The following is a 27353-nucleotide window of genomic DNA, read 5'->3' on the forward strand; positions in this document are numbered from 1 at the left end:
CGACCGAGACAGACAACAGATACATATTCACTGTTGTTGATGAGTATTCAAGGTTCCCTTTCGCGTTTCCGTGCTCGGATATGACCTCGGGCACTGTCGTGAAATGTCTGTCTGACCTCTTCGCTATGTTTGGGAAACCTTCGTACATACATTCAGACAGAGGGCCGTGTTTCATGTCGGCCGGGCTAAAACAATTCCTATTAGAGCACGGCATCGCAACTAGTCGAACGACGGGTTACAACCCACAGGGTAATGGTCAGGTGGAACGGTATAACGGGGTCATTTGGAAAGCCGTAACTCTGGCCTTGAAATCAAGAGGACTGGGCCCCGAGCGGTGGGAGGTTACCCTTCCCGACGCTCTGAATTCCATACGCTCTTTGCTCTGCACGTCCACCAATGCAACTCCTCACGAACGAATGTTTACTCACCAGCGACGTTATGTTGACGGCCATTCGTTGCCCAACTGGCTAACCCATCCCGGAACAGTGTTCATGAAACGCCCGGTACGACAAAGCAAGTATGAACCCATGGTGGAAGAGGTCGAACTCATCGATACTAATCCAGAATACGCTCATGTCAGGCTCCCGGATGGCAGGGAGACCACTGTGTCGGTTCGTCATTTGGCTCCCTCAGGCACTCCTCCCGCAGGTACACCACCATCTGGCACACCTCCCTCTGACATCCCCTCCCCAGGTGTTCCCCCCCCCCAGGGACTCCACCCGAGAAGGGTGACGACGGGGCTACCGCGTTCCACCCGGGAGCGATTGGGGAGTCATCTCCGGCACGAGTCGAGGCTCACCAAGAGGATCGGAAGCCTCCCTCAAATGAAACCGCCATCTACTCCCGGAGAGGCCGACGAATAATAACCCCTCGCCGACTCAATCTGTAAAGGGGATTATCGGCATCCTCGATGCTCATGCTCCTATATGCTCGTTACATAATATATCGATGCTCATTACCATGCTCCTACAACTCAAAATAATCCTCACTGCTTGGCATGTATGCTTCTGTAGTTTAGATAGTTCGCATTGCTTGAAATGTATACTCCTGTAGCGCTGAAGTAATCATGGTGCGTTAGCTGGGCCTCTAGTTACATTTTAAAGATGGGGAGAATGTGGTGAATTGAAGGTCGTGACGTGAGATCACGTGTTGCCCGGCTCGAGCACAGAAGAGATAAAGCTGAGGTTCGTCTCGGCCGCGCGGATTGTCCCTGGGGCATTGTCGTTTTATGTCGGCGGCTCACTTGGTGCTCATTGAATGGTGAGAACACTGATTGATATATAATACTGATTTATTTTGCGGTGATTAGTTGCGCGTGTGTACCTTACTGCTTATGTACTCCATGCTGCGTCTGTATTTCCTGGTGTGCCCGTAGAAGCGGCTCCAATCAAATGGAATAAAGCCTACACTCTGAAGGTTCTTCTCTCGTCCTCATTTCAATAAATATGTGTTTTCTAGTTAGAATCCATCCCCTAGTCTAATGGGTGAATAATGTGTAAATGTGCTGTGTGTTATTTTAAAAGTTAGGATTTTTTACACCCCTTATAACAACAACAAGCCTTCACCTCGACGCCATTGGCAACGTGTGTTCGACCACGTACATGGGTGGAGTTTCCTCGGCCACCAGAGCGCCGACTCTGCCCCAGAGAGATGGAATGCTCCCGCGACCAATGAGAGGTGAGACGTCTCAGACATCGACTTTCTCACGAACCCTCGACCAATGGGAGGCATGAGACACCGCAGACCGACTTTTTCACGAGCCCTCGACCAAAGGGAGGCGTGAGACACCTCAGACATCGACTTTCTCATGAGCCCTCGACCAATGGGAGGCGTGAGACACCACAGACATTGACTTTCTCATGAGCCCTCGACCAATGGGAGGCGTGAGACACCGCAGACATTGACTTTCTCATGAGCCCTCGACCAATGGGAGGCGTGAGACACCGCAGACATCAACTTTCTCATGAGCCCTCGACCAATTGGAGGCGTGAGACACCACAGACATTGACTTTCTCATGAGCCCTCGACCAATGGGAGGCGTGAGACACCGCAGACATCAACTTTCTCATGAGCCCTCGACCAATGGGAGGCGTGAGACACCTCAGACATCGACTTTCTCATGAGCCCTCGACCAATGGGAGGCGTGAGACACCACAGACATCGACTTTCTCATGAGCCCTCGACCAAAGGGAGGCGTGAGACACCACAGACATTGACTTTCTCATGAGCCCTCGACCAAAGGGAGGCGTGAGACACCTCAGACATCGACTTTCTCATGAGCCCTCGACCAATGGGAGGCGTGAGACACCACAGACATTGACTTTCTCATGAGCCCTCGACCAATGGGAGGCGTGAGACACCGCAGACATCAACTTTCTCATGAGCCCTCGACCAATGGGAGGCGTGAGACACCGCAGACATCAACTTTCTCATGAGCCCTCGACCAATGGGAGGCGTGAGACACCTCAGATATCGACTTTCTCACGAACCCTCGACCAATGGGAGGCAAGACGTCTCAGATGGTGATCCTTCCCACGACACCCCATCTCGCAGGAGAAATGCCATATAAGAAACGCCAGGGCCTTTGAAAGCAAGTCAGAGTCAGGGTGAGCATCAGGGGTGAACGTCAGTGTCAGTGTGAACGGCAGGGTGAGCATCAGGGGAGGAGGTCAGTGTGAACGTCAGCGTCATGGTTGGGCATCAGCTTCAGGGTTGGCTTGGCAGTGATCAGGTTCGAGGTGACGGAGATCAACTCGTCTGGTCTGGTCGGCTTGGCAGTGATCGGGTTCGAGGTGCCGGAGATCGACTTGTCTGGTCTGGTCGGCTTAGCAGTGCCTGGCGTCTGACGCTTTTCCTCCGTCCCTGGTGCTTGGAGTGGCATCGTGTTGCGGGTTGGAGCCCTGTTGAGCCGGATCGTCGAAGACCACACGAGATGGACAGGTCCAAGTGCAGGCTCTGGTCTTCAGCTCCCTTTCCTCAAGCTGGAAGACTTCAATAAAGACCGTTGGGGTACACTTCTGTGTGTGTGTATCTGTGTATGGGCCCGTCTATAAGTAAAACTGTTACGTGCCTTGTACATTATTTACATTTCATTTCTATTCATCGTGATAACTCTGCTTCTTACGTGCTCCCCTCCTTCCCCACCTATTATAAACTAGAACTACGTTGTCGATGGCACACCATCGCATATTCCCGCGTGCACTGCTTTGTCCCATTAACGCGAGGTGAAATTTTATCTTGCAAAATGGATTGACTATTCTTTTCTATTTGATGTGCTTTATGACCAAAGACTTACTATGTTTACAAAATCAGAAGTCATTGCAAGCATGTCAACATTTCATGAAACATTAATTTAACACTGTCCAGAAATATAGAACTGTGCATCAATTTAATCATAGGAATGAACTGTGTATAATATTAATTATAATTATTCATAATCAATTAGATAAATACAGTAAAACCTGTGACTTTGTCACTCATGGGGGCCACATAAGTAAGTTCTTTATAAAATAATTTACCATGTACAATGGTAAATACACTTAAAAAAATATCGAGCCCCATGATCCCAATCCCTCTGGCCCGGCCCCTTGGGGTCATATCAAAAATCCGAAAGTGTTGTGCATTTCTCCATACATATATCTACTCTGTTCCAAAGTTTGAAGTTCCTATTTCAAACGTTGTAGGAGGAGTTATAGGGTAAGACAGACGGACGTACGGATGTACGGACGGACGGACGGACGGACGGCCGGACGGACGGCGGAGACAATCACAATATTTCCGCTTTTCTTCGAAAGCGCGGGAATAATAAACCCATGTGTTAAATGTATCAGTTCGTTTTTGTGTTTCTTTTATTGGTTTAACAAGGTGCGTGTTTGGGAATTAGCCAGGCTGTTGCCGCTGTAAAAGGGACATTTGGACCGACCAAAGCTCGGTGACCATTCGCTCGGGTCGCACACGGTTCGGGTATGCTAGCGACTCGTTCCTTACGAGCATCGTCGAGGGTGAATTGGCCGGTAGTTGGACGGCGTGAGTACTTAGGTAAATTGGAGTTAGACAAGTGGACCCGACCTCACGCCGTCTAAATATTGGCGAACTTCAGTCCAATAAGGGACCCGTCGGCTCCGGAGTTATCCGGGGTGACGACCTATTCATTCCGGGTGATCGGGGGAGTCGACCCTGCAGCTCCATCTGGTGGTCGTGCTCGCAGCTGATACCCGGCCCCGCAACAATATCATGTCATACAGTACTTTATCGTTTTTGGCCCTATCCCTCAACTGTAAGGAATCTCTTCAGAAATTAAATAATTCTCGTATCCAGATTCAGATTCGGATCTTCACCAAAATCGAATCGATTTTTCCTTGCCACACACCCAACGTGTCCACCAAGTTCTTCCGAATCCGTCCACAGCTTTTTGAAACATCATGCTATATATCGGTTTAGATCCGATCTCTCAATGGTGAAGAATCGCATAAAAAATTCTAGTAGTCGGATCCAGATCCGGATCTTCACCGAAATCGAATCAGTTTATCCTTGTCGGACACCCAACCTGCCCACCAAATTTCATCTGGATCCGTCCAAACTTTTTGAGATATCCTGCACACAAACAAACAGAGAGGGGTAAAAACATAACCTCCTTCACCTTCGGTGGTGGAGGTAAAAATGCCACAATATTTTGAATTGCAACTACAGGGGGGGTGCCCCACAGAAAACCAGCAAATTTGGTACAGTTTATTTTAAACAAAACAAAAGCAAACTTAGATGTAGTGTAAAACAAAGATACACTTTATTATATGTTAGTTTATTGATATGGTAAAATACTGCAAAATAAATCTCAACATCTCAAATTTCCTGGTTTTCTGTGGGACACCCTGTATTATGCAATCTTGATTTTGCTGTGTACGAGCTTCAGATTAAGTTGAGGACGAAGTAAAAAACTGCAATCATGAACTAATATTTAATGCGGTTTTCAGCACAGATAGCAATGGTGTGGATAGTGATGAGAAATGGTAAATACTGTGAGTACAGAATCAAAGCAGAAGCAGTAAAAAAAAAATCCGAATTTTGTCAAATATAACATAGATCAAGATGTTTGTTGGCTATTCTAGAAATTCCAAAGATACAAGGCAGTTGATGAAGTATCGACGATTGCTCAAAGTATTGTCCTGATAAATATACAAATCTGGTCTCATGAATGTGGCAGCGAAATGATACCGCCTGCTTTGATATTATTACGCGGAAAGGGAGAGGGGAGGGGCAACCATAGCTAGATTGTGTTAAAAATAGTATGGAGCGTGTGTTCGAGTAGGTTAGGTTTACTTTAGTTTTAGATATTTGTCAGGGGGAAGTCGTTCATAGTATGTGCACTGAAGCGGCAGTGATTGTAAAGTATAGAGCAGAATAGGGTAAGATTGTATAGTGTAAAACAAGGAGAGATGAATATTCTCTCAAAAGGATTAGTGTTCAATTTCCTATACATTCGATATTAACTGAATTAAGAACACTCTTGGTGAATACAGAATCAATGCTCAGGCAAAAGAGAGATGAAAAAGAGTAAAAAGGCAACACAGTGAGTGTGGTGCAGTAGGGCCACAGTTGGATACAATACACAAGTGAATAAGCTAACAAAAGAGGAAAGAGTTCTGCCAGTCAAGTTGTCTGCCTATGGAATAGAAAGTTTACCTGGACCAGCCGCAGTCCTACTTCACAGAATTCTATCTGTGGGAAAACAGTTGTCTGCTCGGCCCACCAATTCAAGACAAGGGAACCTTGCTTGGTTCAACCAGGCCTGAGGTTCCCCATAATTTTTTCAATCACCCACCTCCCCAATCTTCCGTCTTCTGACAACCTTTCAATGAAACGTAAGACCAAGAAGGAACCCGAATAAGTAAAGAGCAAAGATGCAGTCATCAGGAGGAATCTGGATTGGATTCGGGTTTCAGCTGCTGCTCCACTACCCTCAAAACCCATCAAGGTGCAGCCAAGTGAGCAAAACAGAAAAATTTCTGCAAGAATTTACCTCTACTTAGAGAGATAGAAACCGAATGTGAGAGAGAGAGAGAGAGAGAGAGAGAGAGAGAGAGAGAGAGAGAGAGAGAGAGAGAGAGAGAGAGAGAGAGAGAGAGAGAGAGAGAGAGAGAGAGAGAGAGGTGAAAAAGGAGAAAAAGGAAGAATTAGAATGAATAAAGAGGAATGTGAAAAAAATAATTGGAAAGAAACGTGAAAGGAACAAAGAACAAAGATGTTGGGAAGAACCCGGACAGATAGATTTCAGCAGTTACTCTCCAGGCACAAATACAGCAACACATACAAGCTACCAGATATTAATGTCTGTTATTGTTTGTCCTTTTACGTGCTTTCTGCCTTTGTCCCTTTTCCTCATTTTATTGCACTTTATGTTTGACCTTTTTATTCCTGTGATTGTGGAATTGATCGCTTCTCCGTGCACGAATAAATTACCAGTGGGCTTGTGTGTGTTGCGTTATCAGCGCATGCAACCAAATTGAGAATTATCACATTCAAATTGAGAATCATAACATTCAAATTGAGAATTATCACATTCAAATTGAGAATTATCACATTCAAATTGAGAGAATTATAACATTCAAATTGAGAGAATTATAACATTCAAATTGAGAGAATTATAACATTCAAATTGAGAGAATTATAACATTCAAATTGAGAATTATAACATTCAAATTGAGAATTATAACATTCAAATTGAGAATTATCACATTCAAATTGAGAATTATCACATTCAAATTGAGAATTATCACATTCAAATTGAGAATTATCACATTCAAATTGAGAATTATAACATTCAAATTGAGAATTATAACATTCAAATTGAGAGAATTATAACATTCAAATTGAGAGAATTATAACATTCAAATTGAGAGAATTATAACATTCAAATTGAGAATTATAACATTCAAATTGAGAATTATCACATTCAAATTGAGAATTATAACATTCAAATTGAGAATTATCACATTCAAATTGAGAATTATCGCATTCAAATTGAGAATTATAACATTCAAATTGAGAATTATAACATTCAAATTGAGAATTATAACATTCAAATTGAGAATTATCACATTCAAATTGAGAGAATTATAACATTCAAATTGAGAGAATTATAACATTCAAATTGAGAGAATTATAACATTCAAATTGAGAGAATTATAACATTCAAATTGAGAATTATAACATTCAAATTGAGAATTATAACATTCAAATTGAGAATTATCACATTCAAATTGAGAATTATCACATTCAAATTGAGAATTATCACATTCAAATTGAGAATTATCACATTCAAATTGAGAATTATAACATTCAAATTGAGAATTATAACATTCAAATTGAGAGAATTATAACATTCAAATTGAGAGAATTATAACATTCAAATTGAGAGAATTATAACATTCAAATTGAGAATTATAACATTCAAATTGAGAATTATCACATTCAAATTGAGAATTATCACATTCAAATTGAGAATTATCACATTCAAATTGAGAATTATCGCATTCAAATTGAGAATTATAACATTCAAATTGAGAATTATAACATTCAAATTGAGAATTATAACATTCAAATTGAGAATTATAACATTCAAATTGAAAATTATAACATTCAAATTGAGAATTATAACATTCAAATTGAGAGAATTATAACATTCAAATTGAGAAGCCACCATTCAGCATGTTCCTCTTTAGTATTCAAGCCTCAACACTCAAGCCATCTTGCAGTGTCAACTTTGGCATCACCAGGTTTGAATCCGGTAGGGCTCAGCCTAGTGTTCGTTGCAATATATATATTGAAAATTTTGAGTTAATTTGTTTTTATGGTAATGAAAGGAATACTAGTATTAATGTATTTCCTACTTTTATGTGTGTGCCTAAAACCATGCCTGGTGATGGCTTAATGGTTAGGGTGGCGGGCTTTGGATCCTTGGGTCCTGAGTTAGAATCCCACTCAGCTCTTGAATTAATACCAGGTGGGGTTAACTCGGCCTGTCATCCTTCTGGGGTCGGCATAATGAGTGCCAGCATGCTGGTAACTTGTGTAGGAGTAGCAACACGTCCAGGATTGTGCTCAATAGCCAAGGAGACAGCTTAAGCAGCACCGACGCTCTGCACAGAGCATGGTCCCAATCTCCTCCTCCTCTTAAAACCATGATTGCTCCAAAATGTGCTCAACAGCACACCACAGTTTTGAGAGGCAGGCTGCTGCAGTACCTATCTCTGCACATCTGGAAAGAAGAGTCTTTGGTCAAACACCTGAAAATTTTCTTTTGGTGGAGAAAAATGCCATTCCATCAAACACTCCTTTGCGCAAGTTTTGAGCCCCCAAACTATTTATTTTGGCAAACTATGGAAGATGTGCAGTTCTTGGAGCTCCTCAGCCTCAAAATGTCACAACATATATTGGGCCAACCACATTCCCAAACTAAGCAAACTGACGCCTCGGTATGACACACAGAGCTACGTCCTTTCTCAGTCACTCAGAGCTCATGAAAGCCTATTGTTGGTTTAGTGATTCAGGTGGCTGGCTTCGAATCTTAGGGTCCTGAGTTTGAGTCCCTTTAGCCACTGAATTAACACCAGGTTGGGGTTGACTCAGCCTGTCATCCTTCTAAGGTCAGTGAAATGAGTACCAGTGTACTGGTAGAGGTGCATAGCATCAGTGGCATTGTCCTGCCCCAACAAAATGATCGTGACCTGGCAGCTAAGTTGCCATACGCAAGAAGAAGAAGAAGAAGAAGAAGAAGAAGAAGAAGAAGAAGAGCTCATTACAGTGTAGAAGGCCTTAATCTGATGTATAATGGAGTGCTGGTCACCACTCTGGGCTGGGTCAGCTGCCACCTATTTTACTCCATTAAAAGTGATCAAGTACAAGGCTGTGTGTATTCTTGGCATAATTTATCAGCAAAAGTTCTGCTTCTCACCCACAGCAGGCAGGTTGGGCAACTCTTGTTTTTTTTATTTATTATTACCTCACCTCTGTCCATGATCCTCCCAGTCTCTCATCCCTCCATCCTTCTCCAGCCTGCCCCGGTCACACATATTCTGCCAAAATCCCACGCTTGATTGCTCTCCATAATTCAAAGGTTAAATGATCACTACAATTCATTCATCTCACTATTCTCTCCAGAATAGAAGGTATCTCTCCCTCTCTAATGAACCGACTTCCTGTGTCCGTGTCCTCATGCTCCTCCCTCTTGTCTTTCAATTATCTCTCTCAAATGCACTCCTGATCTTCTCTACTCTCATGACCGTCCCCCCAAACTCTTTCATTTCTACCAATCATCCACTCATTTGTGATGATTGTCTCTGTGTGACCTTTTGAATTTGTGCACCTGCTTCCCACTGCCATTTAGCCCCTCCTTGATGTTTTATACAAAAGAGAAAAAGACCCGATCACACATGTACAGAGAGGAGTGAGATAGTTTTTGTACTCTGTCTGCCTGTCTGGCAGTCAAACAAAATTGAAAATCATTACAAGCAAGAAACTTACTGTTTTTACGGACGTCATAAAGGACAAAAACAATAGGCACCAATAACCTATGTAACGTGTTAAATAAGGTGGTGTGTAATACGGTGTGTCAACAGTGGTAAACGTCTGGAATATTTTTTTTAATTTGACCTCTAAAGTATTTATTTTACTTCAATTGAATTTTATATACTTGAACACTATAGAACACAAATCGCCTTTTTGGCACTTTGAAAACCCCTCCGCTGAGCAGTACTTGAACAAAATATTATGGCATTTTACGTCATCACAGTCAATCAAATTTACCGCTCGTAGACCCCGCGCATGTTCTTGTTAATTTATATTTTTCCTCTTGTTCTACCATTATTATTATATTTATCTCAAGACTGCATAGGGTAAGGTATCCGATGAATTCTCTCGTTTAAAGATGGGTGTGAAGATGCACAGAATGTACTCAAGATTAGCCAACCTCAATCAACAATGAAAACATCAAGCAAGCTAAGGATTTTTACGTTGTCAAGCATTAATCACAAATGTATTTATAGTTTTATACAAAAACGGCAGGTCAACTTTGAACCATTCTAATATAACAACGCTGCAGGTCAGCAATGTAAAACACAGAACATTTTGAAGAATGACAATGAGATTTCGCCTTGTGCTCATCAATTTGCACATACCTAATCATCTGGGATATAGTGTGGAAGAGTTAAAATCTCAACAAACTCTGCACGTGCAAGATTTGATGCGAGCCACTATGGCGGTTATAGACTCCTAATTTGGATATGTAGTTAACCCTGTGATTGCCTCGTACGAAGAACTTGGCTTTATACACAGGGTCCCCTCCCAAAGGCCTCCTCTCACAAAAAATATTGCAGGATCTTGGAAATGCATGGGTGAGTATAAACTGATGGGTAGCTGGTTAAATGTCCCTTCCAAAGACAATGTGCTTCAAGATGCAGTAGCATCTTTTGTCTGAACAAAGAACAAAGGCACACACATAAAAGACTGTCATCCAAATTTTGCCAGAAACTGAATAAAGGACAAGATGGATCAGAGGAGGGAACACAACCAACTGTGTGGTCCAGCTAACACACGACACACGGTCAGCAAGAGGACAATAAGATAATGAAGCATTACGATTAAAAAAAAATTGTTAGTGATGATCTGTAATATAAAATAAAAAACTTTAAATGTGTTATTCCACCGCACTGGGCCGACACGAATATGCCATTCGCAGCATTTTGGGAGACACGACGTAGGCCCGAATTACAAGATTCAATTAAAAAGAAAACCTCCCAGTTAACTCTAAATTATTGTCGCTGCAAAGTCGTAATTCATTTATATAGCATGTCAGAACGCTCCAGACTTTGCCATTCCCCATGAACAAGCAGCTGCCGGTCATTTAACCCCAGCATCTGGTGCATGAGCATCACAGCGCCATGCTGGTAATGGCGGCGTGTCAACGTGGCATTCCGTCACAAAGCGATTATACAACCGTCACTGAACAGATGCCCCAGCGGTGTCATTTTGCAGCAGTTCGTGCGAATTGCTTTGTCAGGTTGAAAGGCCGATTATGGAGAAAGACGGAGACAGATCAAGGATACAATGTATTGCGGTTAATACAAGCACTGCAAACCCAGCAACAGTTCCATCAACCATCGTTCTTCAGGCTCAGCCACTGCCGTGAAGGCTCTGTCGATGGCGCCCTGACTTTGTGTGACATTTATGGCACTACTAGAGGAAGAGATTTCGGTAATAAACGGTTCTTTAAGCTTTATTCGCATCCCCCTTTTCAAGGAAACCTCTCTTATCGTTCCAATATACACCTGAATTTTTAAATAACATGATATTGTTTTCGATGCAGTATTCTTAAACCGACTGACTACCTGTGACCAACACAATACATTTTTTTAAATCCTGGAATTTTGATTCTAAATCACTTTTTTTTATTTGAACTTTAATATTCTCAATTATTGCCATTAACAAGGGGTCCATGCTGGGAGAGGGGGGGATGGGAAAGGGTGTAGAGACAATTTCTGGGAAATAAAATCCAACAGGTTGTCATTTATTCACAAGCTGAACAACACTGCACTCCGATATTAGCATTGTGACTCATAATGATATTGCTGAGTCACTATGAGCTTCATTTCCTTCTTTCACTTGATTACTTCCTTCATAACATGGTATCATCAAGATTCCAACTATTGAATAGACATAAATTCTGTATATAACTTAATTACCTAATTATTATTTCGCAATTACTTGTGGGTAATTTCCTTGTGAATGAGTGAGTGTATCTCGTGTTGGTGTAGCACATGCAGGATGGGGAATATGGCCTCCTCTTAGGGCCGAAGCGAAAGTTACTTGTTATTCCTTGTTACATTAATCGTGACTATTTTGAATTACTTTTCCCTTAGTGCTGGAGTATTAATTTTTAGCAATACCAATATAACGTCTGGAAGAGATAAAAACTATTTATTACAATGTCATCAGGAGGAGCTGCATCACAAAGCATGCTGTTCTTCAAAGTCGTTAAACCGGCTATCTGGTATGCATTCTCGGTGCTATGCCAAACTCCTCGGTCTTAGAGATTACAGGTCTATTGACCTGTAATCCTCGAGACTTCCTTATTGATGGGCACGACTCAGAAATTGGAGCAGACATTTTCCCCTTGTTGTGTAATTGTACACCGCTCCTTCCCAATGCCATATGCAGGCAATGCATGACGTCATCACCGGGCGCCGAAAGAAGGGAGTACTCAGTTTTTACTCCGTTTGTTTTCTTCTTTTCTTTCTCGTTTTCTTGTTTGTTTGTCCGGGCAATATCTCAGCCATTCTTTGAGCAAGGAAGCTGAAATTTGGGGACAAAAGTGAAGATGTGCTTTGGCAAAAAGAATATATTTTTTATTTTTTGATTAATCAATTAATTTATTAATTACTTAATTATTATCGATTTATTAATTACTTATTAATTTTATTTCTCATCCTGGCACTATCTCAAGCATATTTTGAGCCCGGAAGCTGATATTTGGACATGACAGTTACCAAGTGATTTGGCTACAAAGGGTTTTTTGATTTATTGATTAATCAATTAATCGATTAATAATTATTCATTTCTCAATTGATTAGTTTTCAAAAAGTTGCTGATTCGGATGAAACGGTGGTCGTGGAATGCTCTTCGGTTAATGATTGAGAAATTAATTATTTTACGTTTGTGATTTATTTATTTTAATTATACAATTAATATCAATTATTTTACACCGCTCGCTCACAATTCCGACTCCATGTGCTGCTGCAATGCGGCATCGCCGGGTGCCTAAGGCGCTTCAGCGATATCACGTGCTCGAGGATTTGTTATTTATTTATTTGGTATGGGGGCGGTGTACTTTGAATTTACCGCTACTTCTTATTCCTTTTTTCAACAGTGGAAAGGCTCATTGGGGAGCTACTTTAGAATCATGTGCAGGCCAAGGACTAATTAAGAGACAGTGTACTTTGCATGAATTACAAAGGTGTTAGGAGAAATGTACAAAATAACACAGTATATGTGATTGCAAATTGGTAACCCAACATCATGAGCTCAGATGGGAACTCCAAACAGGCCAACATAATGACTACTACTACAACGACTACTACTATGGGTTGAATTATTCCCACTTTTTTGTGGGATTGACTTGGGAATGCTTTTGGTTCAAGTCCTTCAGGAACCGGCTGAACAGGCCTGATGATCAACTGAAGGTGACACAAGTTTGGAATTATTTAAAGGCTCGATATTTATCTTCAGTAACTTGAACAAGAAAAAGAGCAAGCAGAGATTGCAAACCCTTGCCAGGACTTGTTTTGTGTGGTGTTTGTGTCGTTTTGTGTGGCGTTTGTGTACTGGTGTGTTACGTAATTAATAAGAGACATAACTACAACTGACACTTTATAACTGCTGCCAGTGACGACTGGGTACCAAGACGTCTCGCTTTGATGGAACAAGTGTTTGATTGGACACCTGACCGTGAACCATGACGTTTATAAAATTATTATCCAATTGAATTTAGAATAGGATTAAAATATATTCAATTCAAATCAAATGGAAGACCAAATCGGTACAGTCCTGCATTGGAGTCATTAGAAGGAACGTGAACACGCAAAAAGCAAAGATGAAGTCATCAGGAGGAACCTGGATAGGATTCACATTTCGGCTGCCTCTCCTCTACCTTCAAACCCATCCACGCACAGCCAAGTGAGCCTAATTTAAAAAAGTAAATAAACAAAAAACAACAGATCAAAAAAATATACAATTCTGGCTGCCAGACCATGTGTCCGATCAAGTTGAAATTTACAGTATTTATTCCCCATCACTATTCGATCATAATTGTGAAGTTTCATGTCGATTGATCATCTGCTTCCAGAGAAAACATTATTTAATATTTTCTTCAATCCAATATGGCTGCCAAACCATATGACATCAATTATTCCTTCACAAACTTGTACATCCATGGCTTGGGGAACATTTGTGTGAAGTTTCTCCTCGATCTGTCTGGCCATTCGGATATTTTTTTATTATAGATTTTTGGGTAAATCCAATATGGCTGTCAAGCCATGTGACCAATGATGTCATATGTGTGAATTTTTTTTGTTCCTCATGGATAGGCAGTCATACTTGTAAGGTTTCGGCTCGATCTGTTCAGTCACTTCAGAGAAGAAGGTTTTTGAAGGTTAAAATTATAAAAATAAAACAATATGGCTGCCAAATCACGTGACCAATGACATCATCAATTTTTTTCTGTGGACCATTTTATCCCTATATGGCCCTAAAACTTTCATACTGATCAGATGTTGCATTCTACAGATGCAATTATGACATGATAATGAAGGCACTTATGATGCCATTAAGAAAATCAGTTATTCCTCATGAGGAGTACTTGCCGTGTGCTAAGTTTCAAATTTTTTCCTTGGTGCGGTTTCAGAGATACAGATGTCCTGTTTTTTTTTCATTTTTCCAACATGGCTGCCACACCACGTGACATATGATGTCATACTTATCATTAAAACATTCTTCATGAGTGGTTGCTCCTATGGTGAAAATTTTGTTTCAATCTGACAAGCGGTTGCAGAGAAAAACGTCAAAGTTTTGTGCACACAAACAAACAAGCAGACAAACAAACAAACAAACACACCCAAATGCAATATCCTCTCCTTCAGCAAGGGTAAAAATCAAACAATTGGTGACAGATCTGAAGTTTCACATGATACGAATTTGTCTCATTCATTAACTTCATTCGATCTTCAGATGTGCAGAATATTACAAAAACCATGTAGAAACATTTACAGTGAATCTAAGCAATCTCAATCCTTAAAAAAGCTTGCCGACATCATCATATAATGGGCGTAAGCCTGGAACTTCCAACACACTTTTCTCCAAACATATTCTGTTCATACTTCCGAAATCTTCACATTATGTGTTCCATGTATTTATGCAGGTGATAGCAGATTCAAAAAATCGAATATAGATAGAATTTTGAAAGAGGGAATCGATGACGTCACAATCAGCAGCATTCGGCGGCAAACTGATGGCCGGGTGGGTCCAAGACAATGTGTTTTACTTAACTAAGTCCATGAGTTCAGGATGTTTGTTCAACTCAGCATTTATGCCTTTTATCCTGCCATGTTGTTAATCTGTTGATGGACGTCATATAGAAATGATGAATATGTTAAATCGTTCGTGTTACTCATCCGGCACTATGTATCAAGGCCAACAATCTAAAGCGACCAGTCTCAAACGCTACCCTGGGCACCCAGACACGCCACCAATATGAACTGAGCTGTTGAATGCAGCGCAAAACATCCAAAAAAACTACCGTAGCTGAGTATTGTGATCCGTTCTGTCCCCCATACCCATCGCAGATGGGTATCTGCTCGTTGAAGATAATACCAAAATATCACAATCAGCACAATCATTTTCTGGATTGCCATCACGATATCTTTTGACATTTTTCCATCTCACTCCCACAACAAATATACACAATGACACCAATCCGTACTCCAAATCAACAACTTGCTTTAACAAAGACATCTTCATAAAATTATTACTATTGCCACTTATGACAAAATGTCAAAATATGTTGTGATAGCAATCTGTAAAAAGGATTGTGGTTGTACTGTGGTGTCATTCCTTTCTACTTTGTTTGGTTGTTTTTTGTAGATTCCATCCCTACATATTTTTTCATTTAAAAAAAAAAGTTTTTTCTGACTTAGTAAACTCTATTTTTTCCCGATGTGGATGCCAATACTGTCAGCATTCAGGAAATTATTTTGAGGGGCATTTACATGGGGAAACCCTTGCCACCCCCCCCCCCTCAATGATATATCTCATACAAATCCCTTCCCTAGTACCCTAAATATGCCATACAATATTCCCAAATCAGACACTTCATCTTCAATCAGACACTCTGTTACCCACTTTAATGTCCTTTACTTTTGGAGTCATCTATTTATTTTGTACACCAAGATGACAGAATTTTTATTTACTTTCTCTGCTCTTTCCCTTCTATTCTATCCTCATAGTCCTCTATCTCCCTAATCTTCCTTCCCTTTTCTCCCAAATTCCACTCACCTTCTCTTCTTTTCTTCAGTTTTGATTTCCCCAATACACTCCCCAATATACTTGTACAATAAAGATATATACCTCCATTCCTATCTGGTGTGTCACTTACTGAGCCAACTAGAGAGTTCATAGACCACTATACCCTGCACAGTGTTATAGCATATACTTAAATTTTGACTAAATAATGATTTTAACACTTTGTCTGCCAACTACGAGTATACTCGTAGTGTCAGGTGTATCAGATTCTGCCACTACGAATATTCTCCTCAAAAAGATTGTTCTATTGTATTGTAAACAGAATATGCTGCCATGCCAGATAAATCAACAAACAATCTGCTGGCAGTTCGGTGACCATAAATGTATGTATTTTTTTTTTTTTTTTTTTTTTTTTTTTTTTATACCTTGGTCGAGGCTCGTATGAGAGCTAACACACAACTCACAGCAAGGAGGCATGAGACAAGAGGGGCGGGAGTGGAAGGGACAAAACATTGGGGAACAGACACAGGTGAACTGTGGAAGGGAGAGGGATGGGGATGGGACGGGGAACATGGCGAGGGGAAGATGGACATTAAAGGGACTTTCAGGAAGGAAAGCAGGAGAATTGAAGGAAGTGGGCTTGGGTGGATTATCGGGGGTAGAAAAGATCGAGGATTTGGATGGGGGAAGATAAGAGGTGGTGGTGAACAGCTGTTTTGAAAGCCTGAAGGGAAGAATGGGAAAGAATAGAGTGAGGAAGTTTATTCCAAAGGCGGGAAAAAGAGGAATGAAAGAGTGAAGATGAGCAGTGATTCGTGATTTTGGTAGTTTTACCAGAAGGGGGTTGTTGGCGGACCTTGAGCGCCCTGTGGAAATGTGGTTGGGACAAATCGCAGAGAGAGCAGGGGGCAAGGCTGGAGAGGAGTCGGTAGAAGACAGAAAGACCACCGACCAACCTGCGGTGATTGAGTGAGAGGCCCAAAGACTCAGCTTCATTGCGGGAGATGCCAATGATCTTAAAAGCCCTGGTTTCGACAGCGTGAAGTCGAGAAAGGTGGGAGGCAGGAGCACCAGCCCAGAGGGGAGAGCAGTACTCCATCAGGCTACGGACAAAAGCTTTGTAAGTGGTCAGGAGCTCAAGAGGGCCGAGGAAGGACTTTGCACGACGGAGGATTCCCAGTCGGCGACTGGCTTTTGAGGCAAGGTTGGAAATGTGACTTTCCCAGGAAAGGTCATGGCAGATAGTGAGACCCAGAAGCTTGAAAGAAAAGACTTCTTCCAGAGGATTGTTGAGAAAGTGGATGGGGGGGTTTTGTAAACGGTCCTTTCGAAGAGACATAGTGAGAGTGTGAGATTTGTCTGGATTGAAAGACATGTTCCACGTGTTGGACCAGTTTGTGATTTTATCCAGATCTGCAGTGAGCGAAGAAGCTGCTGCTTGCCGGTCTGAGGGATGACAGATGGTACGGCAGAGGGTTGAGTCATCGGCAAAGAGAAATAGAGGATTTTCCAGAGAGTCCGAGAGATCATTGATGAAAACCAGAAAAAGAACAGGGCCCAGAACGCTACCTTTCTCATCATGCTCATCATTATTAGCTCATCATTAGTATTAATCATGCTCATCATTATTAGCCTCCATGAGAAGTTTTGCCACTTCATCTGCATTAATACATGTAATTTTGAAGGGTAATGACAAGTAGCAAAAAAGGAAAGAACATGTGGTACTCAGCAGATGGTCTATTATTAGCAAAGAAGTAACATCAACATTGATTCAGTGCTAAAAAAATAGTTCTACAAGAACTCGTACCTGACATATGGAATTGAAAAATCTTGTCCCAAGCTACAAATTTTTTTCATAACGTAGGGTTTCCCCAGCAATGGATAATAAATTAACTTAGATTTGCTTATCAAAGGGTAAATTTTGAAAAGAAAGTATATGCAAATCCATACTTGGCTTGACAAATGGGAGTGGTGTATGCTATAAGAGTTGGCAGTCATTGTGTGAAAGATAATTGAAAAAAAAAAATCTGTAAGTATAGCGCTACCGAGGCAGTCTTTTACATCACCTTGCACACTGTAATAATACAACGTTGAGTTGCAGTTTAAGAGATGAACACTTTATTGATCACCATTGAACGCAGATTTCCCCACAGCCGAAACCTGCGCAAGAACCCTGTATTGTTCTCTGTGAAACCTTTTCTTTAAAGGTATGAAATGCCTCTAAAATACTGGAATTTTTCAAGGCCAGCTTCACACAACAATTACAAAGGATGCTTTAAAATAACAAAATATCCTTGTGGTTTACAACTTGTAAAGGATTTTTGCCTCATGCTCTGCCTTCCATAATGGCTATCTAATTACAGCAAACATTTTCCATCCTGTTTTATAATCTCATGTGAATCTATGAATGAGGTTTAAGAAGAAAGGACAAATTGGTTGTACATCAGCTTAATTGCTTATATTTTTTTAAAATGGCAATGCGGTACTTTCAAAAGTTAACAAAATATTTGGATGACCTATTACAAATTATATAAGATGTCATCAATTGAATTAATTATTGAAATGTTTAAACAAATTGGATATATTGCTAAAGGTTAAATGAATTATTTGATAACTGGAAGAAAATGGATATATATTTTAAAGGTTAAATAAAAGAATTGAATTTTAAAAACAAATTGGAAATATCATTGGAGGTTAAATAAATAATGATATCACCTATAGCAATCTTTGTTGACCTTTTTACGTTGAGGCTAAAGTCTCATATCCACTCCTTTTTTTTTCTCTTTTCTCTTGTATGCGAAACTGACTCCATGAGGCAGTTCAATCCCACTCTTCCATGCAGGCTTCAATGTGAACCATACACTTCCAGTTCATGTCGTCTTCCATGCCTATGAGTGATATTTTATACCATCATTAACCCCACTTCTCACACACACTCCTATTGCCTGCAGGTTTCCTCCTTCTTTGTTTCCCATTCATTCATCCAACTGTTTGTTCTCTGTCCACCTTCCCTTTTCTCCTAAATTCCACTCACCTTTCCTTCTCTTACCTTGTCCACTTTCGCATATTCACCTTCATAGGATGATGCTATTCACTATTATCTTCCCCTTACACAAGCCTAGAATCTGAATTAAAAAAAGTATATTTTGTAAAAAGTTAAACAAATATTCAGGATCCCAATACCAAATTGCATTTTGTTATATTGTATATACAGTATTGTTAAAGATCAAGTAAATTACCTTTAACAAATTGGGTTTTTATCAAGGGTTGAATAAGTACTTGGATAACTTATTACCATTCACATTTTGTTTTGAGCGAAATTAAAAAAAAAAAAATTTGGGCATGGATTTTATATCAATGATTGATGATTGATGAATCCTTAACTAACCAGAAAACATAAGAATTATTATTTAACTCTTATTATTATGATTTAACTTTTTTTCTCCTCTTTGTGTTGTAATTGATAGTTGCTTGAAAAGCATATCATGTTCTGGTTTGAATCTAAACAAACTCTTAGAAAGAAGAATTACAGTTTAACAACAAGCCTCCAACTATACACGAGATGACTAATATTATTTGGATGAGTTTGGGTAAATGGCTCTAATTCATGATGAACAATTCATTAAAGCTCATTTATGAATGTTGATTAATCATCCTAAAATATGCAATTTGGTCTGTGTCTGACCATGATACATTTGGTCATTACTTATCCAATCACAACCAAGCTTGCCAGGGGGATGAGGGCTCACACAGCGTAGGTTGTAGTGACTTAATTTCTCACCAAACCCCAAGTCCTCAACCTCCACCTTCCAACCCCAAGTCCTCAACCTCCACCTTCCAACCCCAAGTCCTCAACCTCTCTCTTCCAGCTCTGAAGTTTCAATCCCCTCTTACCTACTCCCCCTCCCCCAAAATAACACATAAGCCATGATTGAAACAGCAACAGCATGACTCCTACATATCATGGCCCATTGCGGTTGCTTGTCGAACTCACAATCGAATTATCATCTTCCTGATGCATAAATAAGTCACCAATATACTTTGAGTCTATTTGCGTCATTTCGATATAACGTGGTCAACACATTATGGCATAATAGTCGATTTACATTGTGCTAGTCCGATAGAACGTCATTCAAAATTTTAGTCCAGTGTGCTTCAGTTTGTCTGATACCCTGGGTGGGTCTCTTTGTGAATAAACTGGGTAAGTAAATGCTTTTGCGCCCTTTGTTCTCCCTCTCTGTTTACTTGTTAAACATGCACATGAAGTCACTTGTTCTCTGAGGGATTTGAGTTGCCGTGATCACAACTGGCTTTCGGTATTAAATCATCTGTAAAAGGACATATTGGGTTTGCGACGATTTGTGTCCACATGGAAAGCACCCTGCATCCGGCACAGTGACCATTCAAACTGCCATTTAGGTGCCGGGTATGAGGGATTACCAGCACTTCACTTAGCCAGCTCAGACATTCCACCGAAACATGCTCGCGCTTGCTTCTCCCTCCCAGTAGTCCCTCCACTCTCAATGCTCACCATGAAATTGTCCACTTGTGTATGTACATAGTTTCAATCGTGCTCTGTACTGATTTGTTTAATTTTTAAGTTAAGTGAGGGTGACCAATTTTTTTTCCCTGGCAACGCATCTCTCCATTATAACACTGTTAAAACGTATCCGAATAATGTTTTGTATAACGTCGCAGTTTTCCGGAACACTTCTACAATGTAAATCAGTGACTTGTTTTAAACACATCACTAAAAATAAATGATGACGAATGTTTTCTTTCACAATCTCGTGAGATTCCAGGAACTCTTTAGACAAAGACCTTTATAATGACTTGGGTTTTATGTTCCCTGGTTAAATCATTTAAGAGAATTTTTTTCTCGGAAACAGACTATTGCCTCGATCGTTCCCCCAAAACATAACCACTGATCCCCTCGCACCCCTGGTGTGAAGCAAAAACATGCCTACTGTTTATGTGCAATATAATACATCATGGATAAATATCTCAGAGAGGTTCCAATTGCATATACCCATAGGCTGACACCAGAGACCTGAAGTCCAAGGACTGAAGCACGAGGCCTATACATACTGTGGCCTTCACAAGACCCGTGACGTCTATCGGCTCCAACCTTTATCGCCGCTTTGGTCATTTTACACTGAAGGGAAAACTTATAGGGAGGGCATGGCGATTGTAAATACGACAGCTCTGAAGATGCATCTGGCTTCGCGTTGCACCAACATGTGGCCGTATGATTTTTATGTGGATGTGGGTGGAGTCAGGCCAGCTGTGCAGCCAATGGGTGGAAAGGAATGTTACACAAAGACAGACGGACAGACAAACAGGCGTATTATTGTTTACATAATATTAACATGTTGCCATCCGCATAGTGCACACATGCACGTACACATGACCCCCACCCCCTATCCCCTACCCCATCAGCTTCTCCCATTAGCAGTGGGTATTTCTGATGCAATAAAAATTACAATCCTTGTTGGGAAAAATCTTGAAAAAAAAATTGTTTAACCACAGTTTAAAGGCGACAATGCATTGCATAGCATGTGTATTCTTAAAGTTACCATTGCAGTCCATGACCATCAATAAGGTTTGACTACTACTTCAAGTTAACAGCCCCAATTATTACCACTTTGTTGTGGTGTTGGTGGGGGAAAGATTTTCGCCCAAGACTTTCACAAAACAGATAGTCAGGCTTGACATTGGACCGAAAGTGGCAGGGATTTGTAGTTTGTTCCAGGATGCCAGCGATAACTCACCTACTCTTCCTGAAAGACACCGTGGGCTAATTAATGTTCGCCAATGACCACTGCTTGCAAATGGATCCTCTGGCTTAATGTCCCTCCAACGGTGATTGATGGATTCATCACCCTCCAAGCATACACATTGATTGGTATATCACCCTCCATGCGAAACACCAGGAAGACAGTTTATAGCTGGGTCGTGAATCGAATCCAGGTGGGCGGATGAGTGTACATCCCTCTAAACTATCCTGCATGCCAATAGTTCGGCCTCTACCATCACGCTAGTGAGTGTAAGATGCAAATCATAAATACAAATCAAAACAGTGATAAAGGAACAGCATGCTCAAGAAGTGAGCACATTATTGCTGCTTTTTACCTGTTTTATCATCAATCGATTTTGAATGCAATGTTTGGCAGAAAAACGAATACCTTCCTTCATGAAATTTGCTGATGATGTGATAATTCTCCCACAGCTCTGAGATTACAACAGTTACAAGTACAATTATTGATACGATACTTGGTGATCTGCAACGTTGTACTTGGTGATTATTGATAAGGTACTTGGTGATCTGCCTCTCGTAGAAAAGCACCGTCCATCAGGGTGGTGCAGAAACGTTGATATTTTCTCACATGCACCTGTCTTTCTTCGAATGTTTCAAAGAACAATTAGAAATTGATGGGGAAAACATCTTGAGTAAGGTAGGGAAATATGCCCCCTCCAACCTGACTCGTATAACTTTGGCCGTCCCGTTATTCCAGAGTGCATTCTATCCGATGGTATATAGCAGGTAATTTCAAATGAAGATTGTTCAGAATACTGTAAACTTATTGGGAAGTATATTTAGATGTAGCTGTCCAACAAACTTGTTCGGAAGAGGCAAGCAAAGGAAAGGGTTGATAATAGCAGTAGAAATGAAACAGTGGGATGACCATACCTGGAGGGTACTCTTTGTAGATCACCTTTGGCAAGAAGCATCGGCAGTTTATTCAAAGGTGAACAGGGGAGCGGTATAACAGCCAATGTACAACAACAACAACAGTGAAGCATTGGGATGGATCGATTCAAGTGTGGGGCTGCATCTCAGACAAGGGTATCAGAGATTTAGATTAAAACAAAGGTACAATGAATGCCGACAGCAAAAATCGCAGCAATACCACCACACATCATGACACTTGAGTTTCCAAAACTTGCAAATTCGTGAACATAGACTGGGGCATATCGCTCATTGTGCACAGACATCATGCCTTTCAAGGAGAAACCTGGATTGGTCAATGAACATAACAATTGGCCATTGTCTCCATATCCACCAGATATGCTGATTTGATCACTGTAAGCATGCTAGCATGTGTCACAGTGAAAATCGTGGATGCTGAACAGGATGATGAACAGTGCCAGATTTACCTTCTCTGCCACCCTTGGCCAATTTTCAAAACTGGCCCACCAATACCCACACTTTCGATCTCGTCTTTTTTGTGATGCTGCATTTTTTTCAGCTTTACACATTCATTAATACGAGGGCAAGCTGAAAAGTAATGCCTCGTTCGTTTTTTTTTTGTTTTTTTTTTAACTTAAAAACGGGTAAGGATATTTGAACGAAACAAAGACGGATACTGACATGAATCTCTTTTCTACCATGGGACATATTTACTTCTCAACATGATCACCACTGCAGTCAACACAGTTCTGCCAATGTTCAAGTAGTTTTGAGATGCCATCACAGTATAACTGTCCGTTCAGCTGACAGAACCGGCGCTTCACAGTGGCCTTGACATAATGTATGGGGAAGAGATGAAAATCCGATGGAGCCAAGTTGGGGCTGCATGGTGGGTGCTCTGAGACAGTGAAACTGAAATGACACATTGCTTCATTCCTTTACGCACTTGGATGAGGCTGTAAATTGTCATGCTGTATCTGCATGTCAGGACTACCCTCAAAATCCATGCTTTCAGTTTCTTTCATTTCAATGTAGTGCTCAGCTCATATGTCGATTACTTTAATTTTCATTCTCCAGCAATCATCAATTATCAAGGGTAAAATCTAATTTCCAACTCATGGGGCAGGGTAAAATTGGTTATGGAAATTAAATGGAGAGACGAGTCACAAATGGACGGACCTTGTGCACAGAAGACAGAACAAAACAACAGCAACTAGAAGGGAACATGGTAGAGCACATACCTCCGCCACACAACGCCTGATCCAGTAGAACATTTCAGGCTCAATAAATTTTTCAAACATAATGATATATATTTGTATATATATATATATATATATATATATATATATATATATATATATATATATATATATATATATATATCTATATATTTTTTTTTTTTAAAGAAGACGGTGCTTCCAACCAAAAGCAAATACGAGATCGACTCCACTAATTTGAGCAACAAAGCGAGAGCAGACCCGGTCTTAGGCAACGTTTTTCTGCAGGCACAATGGACTATTGGAGTCAAATTAGCGGAGTCAATTTAGTTTTTTTCCTTTTCGGTGGAAGCACCTTCATCTTTAAAAAGGTGTAATCCAAACCACCCCAATCTTATACAATGTATGTATATATATATATATATATATATATATATATATATATATATATATATATATATATATATATATATATATATATATATATAAATATTTTTTTGGCCCGATCTCTCAATGGTGAAGAACCACTTTACAAATAAAAAGAAGTCTTATATCTGGATCTGGATTCCAATCTTCACCAAAATCAAATCAATTCGTCCTTGTCAAACACGCAACCTGCCCACCAAATTTCCTCAAAATCCGTCCAGAACTTTTTGAGACATCCTGCACACAAACAGACAGACAAAGAAACAGACGGACAGGGGTGAACACATAACCTCCTTCCACCTTCAGTGGCGAAGGAAATAAACGATGGTACCTATTTTACAGAAAACTATCCACCCTATCAAATTGATGAATAACAAAATCTTCAACACTCTTTTCACCACGAAACACGCTCATTCACGCAGCCCACGGATCCGGGGTGGTGCCAATCAGCTGCAGACAATATTGTGACGCCAATCTTCTGCCAAAGACAACGCCTGTTTCTCACTGACATCAGCAGCTGGTTGAGTAAGGCCTAAGTTAAATTTGCTCTACGGCGAGGATACGGCGGCCGTACGCTCTCTGAATTGACAGAAACGTGCGGCGGCCGCAGAGTTTCTGCGGTGGCCTCAGAGTGGCCCTACGCAGTTTGGCTATCTTTTACAGGCCGTAGGGGTTGCCGTGGAATTATATCGCGGAGTTATAACTTTTTTTCATCTCTACGTTCGCCGTAGCAATTCAACAAGCCGAATCAAAAGAACTGGTAAAAAAAAAAATAATGAACCCACTCATTACCGTCCGTCTGGCCGCATGTTTGCCTTAGGGCCCCCCTGCGGTTGCCTTGCGGGCACCTTGAGGCTAACCTTGCGTCTGCCTTGAAAATTCTATGGCCGCCGCAGGGCCCCCTTAAGGTCACCGTGCGACATCAAATCAAAGACCGTACGGCAACCCCACGTTTTCGGTCTCCACAATTTCTAAATACGCCGTGCGGCTCCCCGAAAAAAAAAAATGTGACTGCTACATTGTGTGAACGTGGAAGTACTGCGGCCGCCGTATAATTGCTAGTGGCTGTAATTTTGGAGACCCCACGGCTGCCGTGGCAAATGTGACTTAGGCATAATGAGCACAGTAAGGCCTTTATCCAACATGCCTTGGAAATGCTCTAAGAAGTACAATTTTTGTGTGAATACTGGCAATTTTCATAAGATATAAAATCACATATACAGCCAATTCACCATCTTTGCCACCCTTATTTCAGTTGCGACACCCTACGCAGGAGCCTCGTTGGCTGATGTAGAAATCCGGCCCAGATAACGAGCACAAATGCCCTCATCATGGAGATGCCTAAAGCCATATTGAAACTTATCCTGCGAGGTCCAGGGGATGTGTTTGCAGGACTCTGGGCAGTTTGAAACTGATGGCGCAGCTTATTCATGTGAATGTATCGGTCCTGAGCGAGAGTCGTTATCCTGGGACGTCCACTTGTTGGAATATCTCTTGTTGATTCCATGGCTTGAAATCATATTATGAGGTATAAACATTTCCTCCCCTTCATGTTGAAGAACCTTGCAACATGGCTAATCGAAAACTCTGCTTGAAGGTGTCCAATGATTTAATCCCTCTCATTTTCTGACATACGTGGCATTTTAATGGATTGTTAAAGAATGTAATCAGTGTGTGTTTTGAATGATCCACACACTGGTGTCTCAGAAATACTTTCCAATTTGCTCCAAATGCCTCATGTCACCTTTAAAGACTTAAGTGTGCATAAGTTGCATGGGTTGAACGAATAATGCACGAGTCAATTACATGATGTATAAATCTGCAATCAAGTGTTCTGTACACCCCTCATGCCAAAAAGATACTTGGAATGAATGCTGGAATAGTCCTTCAATGGTTACATTATTATTGCTACATGTTCAGTTTTTTTTTTATGGCGGAGAGTGTTCATAGGCCGATATACAATACATTTCCATGGGTGGGGAATCTTGTCATATCTTACATAACTGTATCTTTATCCATAAAATAATTGATAGTCAAATACATATTATTACTTATTAAATAACCTGATTATACCCAACTTCTTGTGCAGTAAACCGACGAATGTTTTGGCCCATCTTTCAGGAACTGGCTAGCCAGGCCTAAAGCTCGAGTGAAGATTGCAGCAATTCATGATTTGTTCAGGGTGCCGGTGATAAATCACATAATCTTCACAAAAGACTTTGTATTGTAGAATATTTCAAATCCACCCGATTCTTCTTCTTTCATATGCAGAACGTTTTTGCGGGTGGCATCATTTGTTGAGGGACAGCTGTGCCACTGATGAAATACCCTCTGGAGGTTAGAGCAGGAATTTGGAACTTATTTAGGATGCCAGCAATAACTCGTCGGCTCTTCGCAAAGGACACTGCAGGATATTTAATGTCCACCAACTAATTCCAGGAAACAAAACACTCAGTTTAACGTCCATCCAGTCGGACTTCACACATATTGATGATTCACCTGCCTGCAACACACCAGGATGAGAGCTTATACCTGGGCTGAGATTCAGTCAGGATAAACAACTCCAAGGTAAACATCCTCAAGATAATACTTGCAGATGGGATGTACAGCTGAACGTTCTTCTGACAGAGAGTGCACTTTGTGTGCCAGCCAAGAACTAATATTGCAGTTATTAGCCAAGTCGGGAAACAAACCCAGGTGACACAGCTCAAAGGTGAGTTTGCTATGTCTGTTCCATCCTGTCACGTGATAGATTATAAGTGTATTATATAATAAATAAATGATAATTGTATAGTCAGATTTGTTAATGTGATTGACTGTGTCATTAACGTTGTGATTTAATTGTTACGTGATTTTCTCATTCATTGTGCATCTGTCATTGATAGGTTTAGCAGAGCTATCATTTAAAATGTGTCTGCATGCCATTTATTCCTTGTGCCTTCATTGTTGGCATT

General features: G+C 40.8%; 1 protein-coding gene across 7 annotated transcripts in view; it reads right to left on the bottom strand.

Annotated features, from left to right (window-relative positions):
* Positions 1–27353, bottom strand: part of LOC147017089 (leucine-rich repeat and immunoglobulin-like domain-containing nogo receptor-interacting protein 1-B) — a 259391-nt gene that overhangs the window by 20911 nt on the left and 211127 nt on the right. The window contains exon 1 of one of the 7 annotated variants that reach the window (XM_085846453.1): positions 1566–1789. The exons of the other annotated variants lie outside the window; for them this stretch is intronic. Within the exon in view, the coding sequence (XP_085702579.1) occupies positions 1566–1731 (166 nt within the window). The 5' untranslated portion in view covers positions 1732–1789. Of the gene's footprint in view, positions 1–1565; positions 1790–27353 lie in introns of those variants that run through there. 7 annotated transcript variants of the gene reach the window in all.

The sequence above is a fragment of the Eptatretus burgeri genome, chromosome 11, assembly GCF_056783735.1.
Source record: "Eptatretus burgeri isolate ZD-2024b chromosome 11, Ebu_testis_v1, whole genome shotgun sequence".
Classification (NCBI taxonomy): Eukaryota; Metazoa; Chordata; class Myxini; order Myxiniformes; family Myxinidae; genus Eptatretus; species Eptatretus burgeri.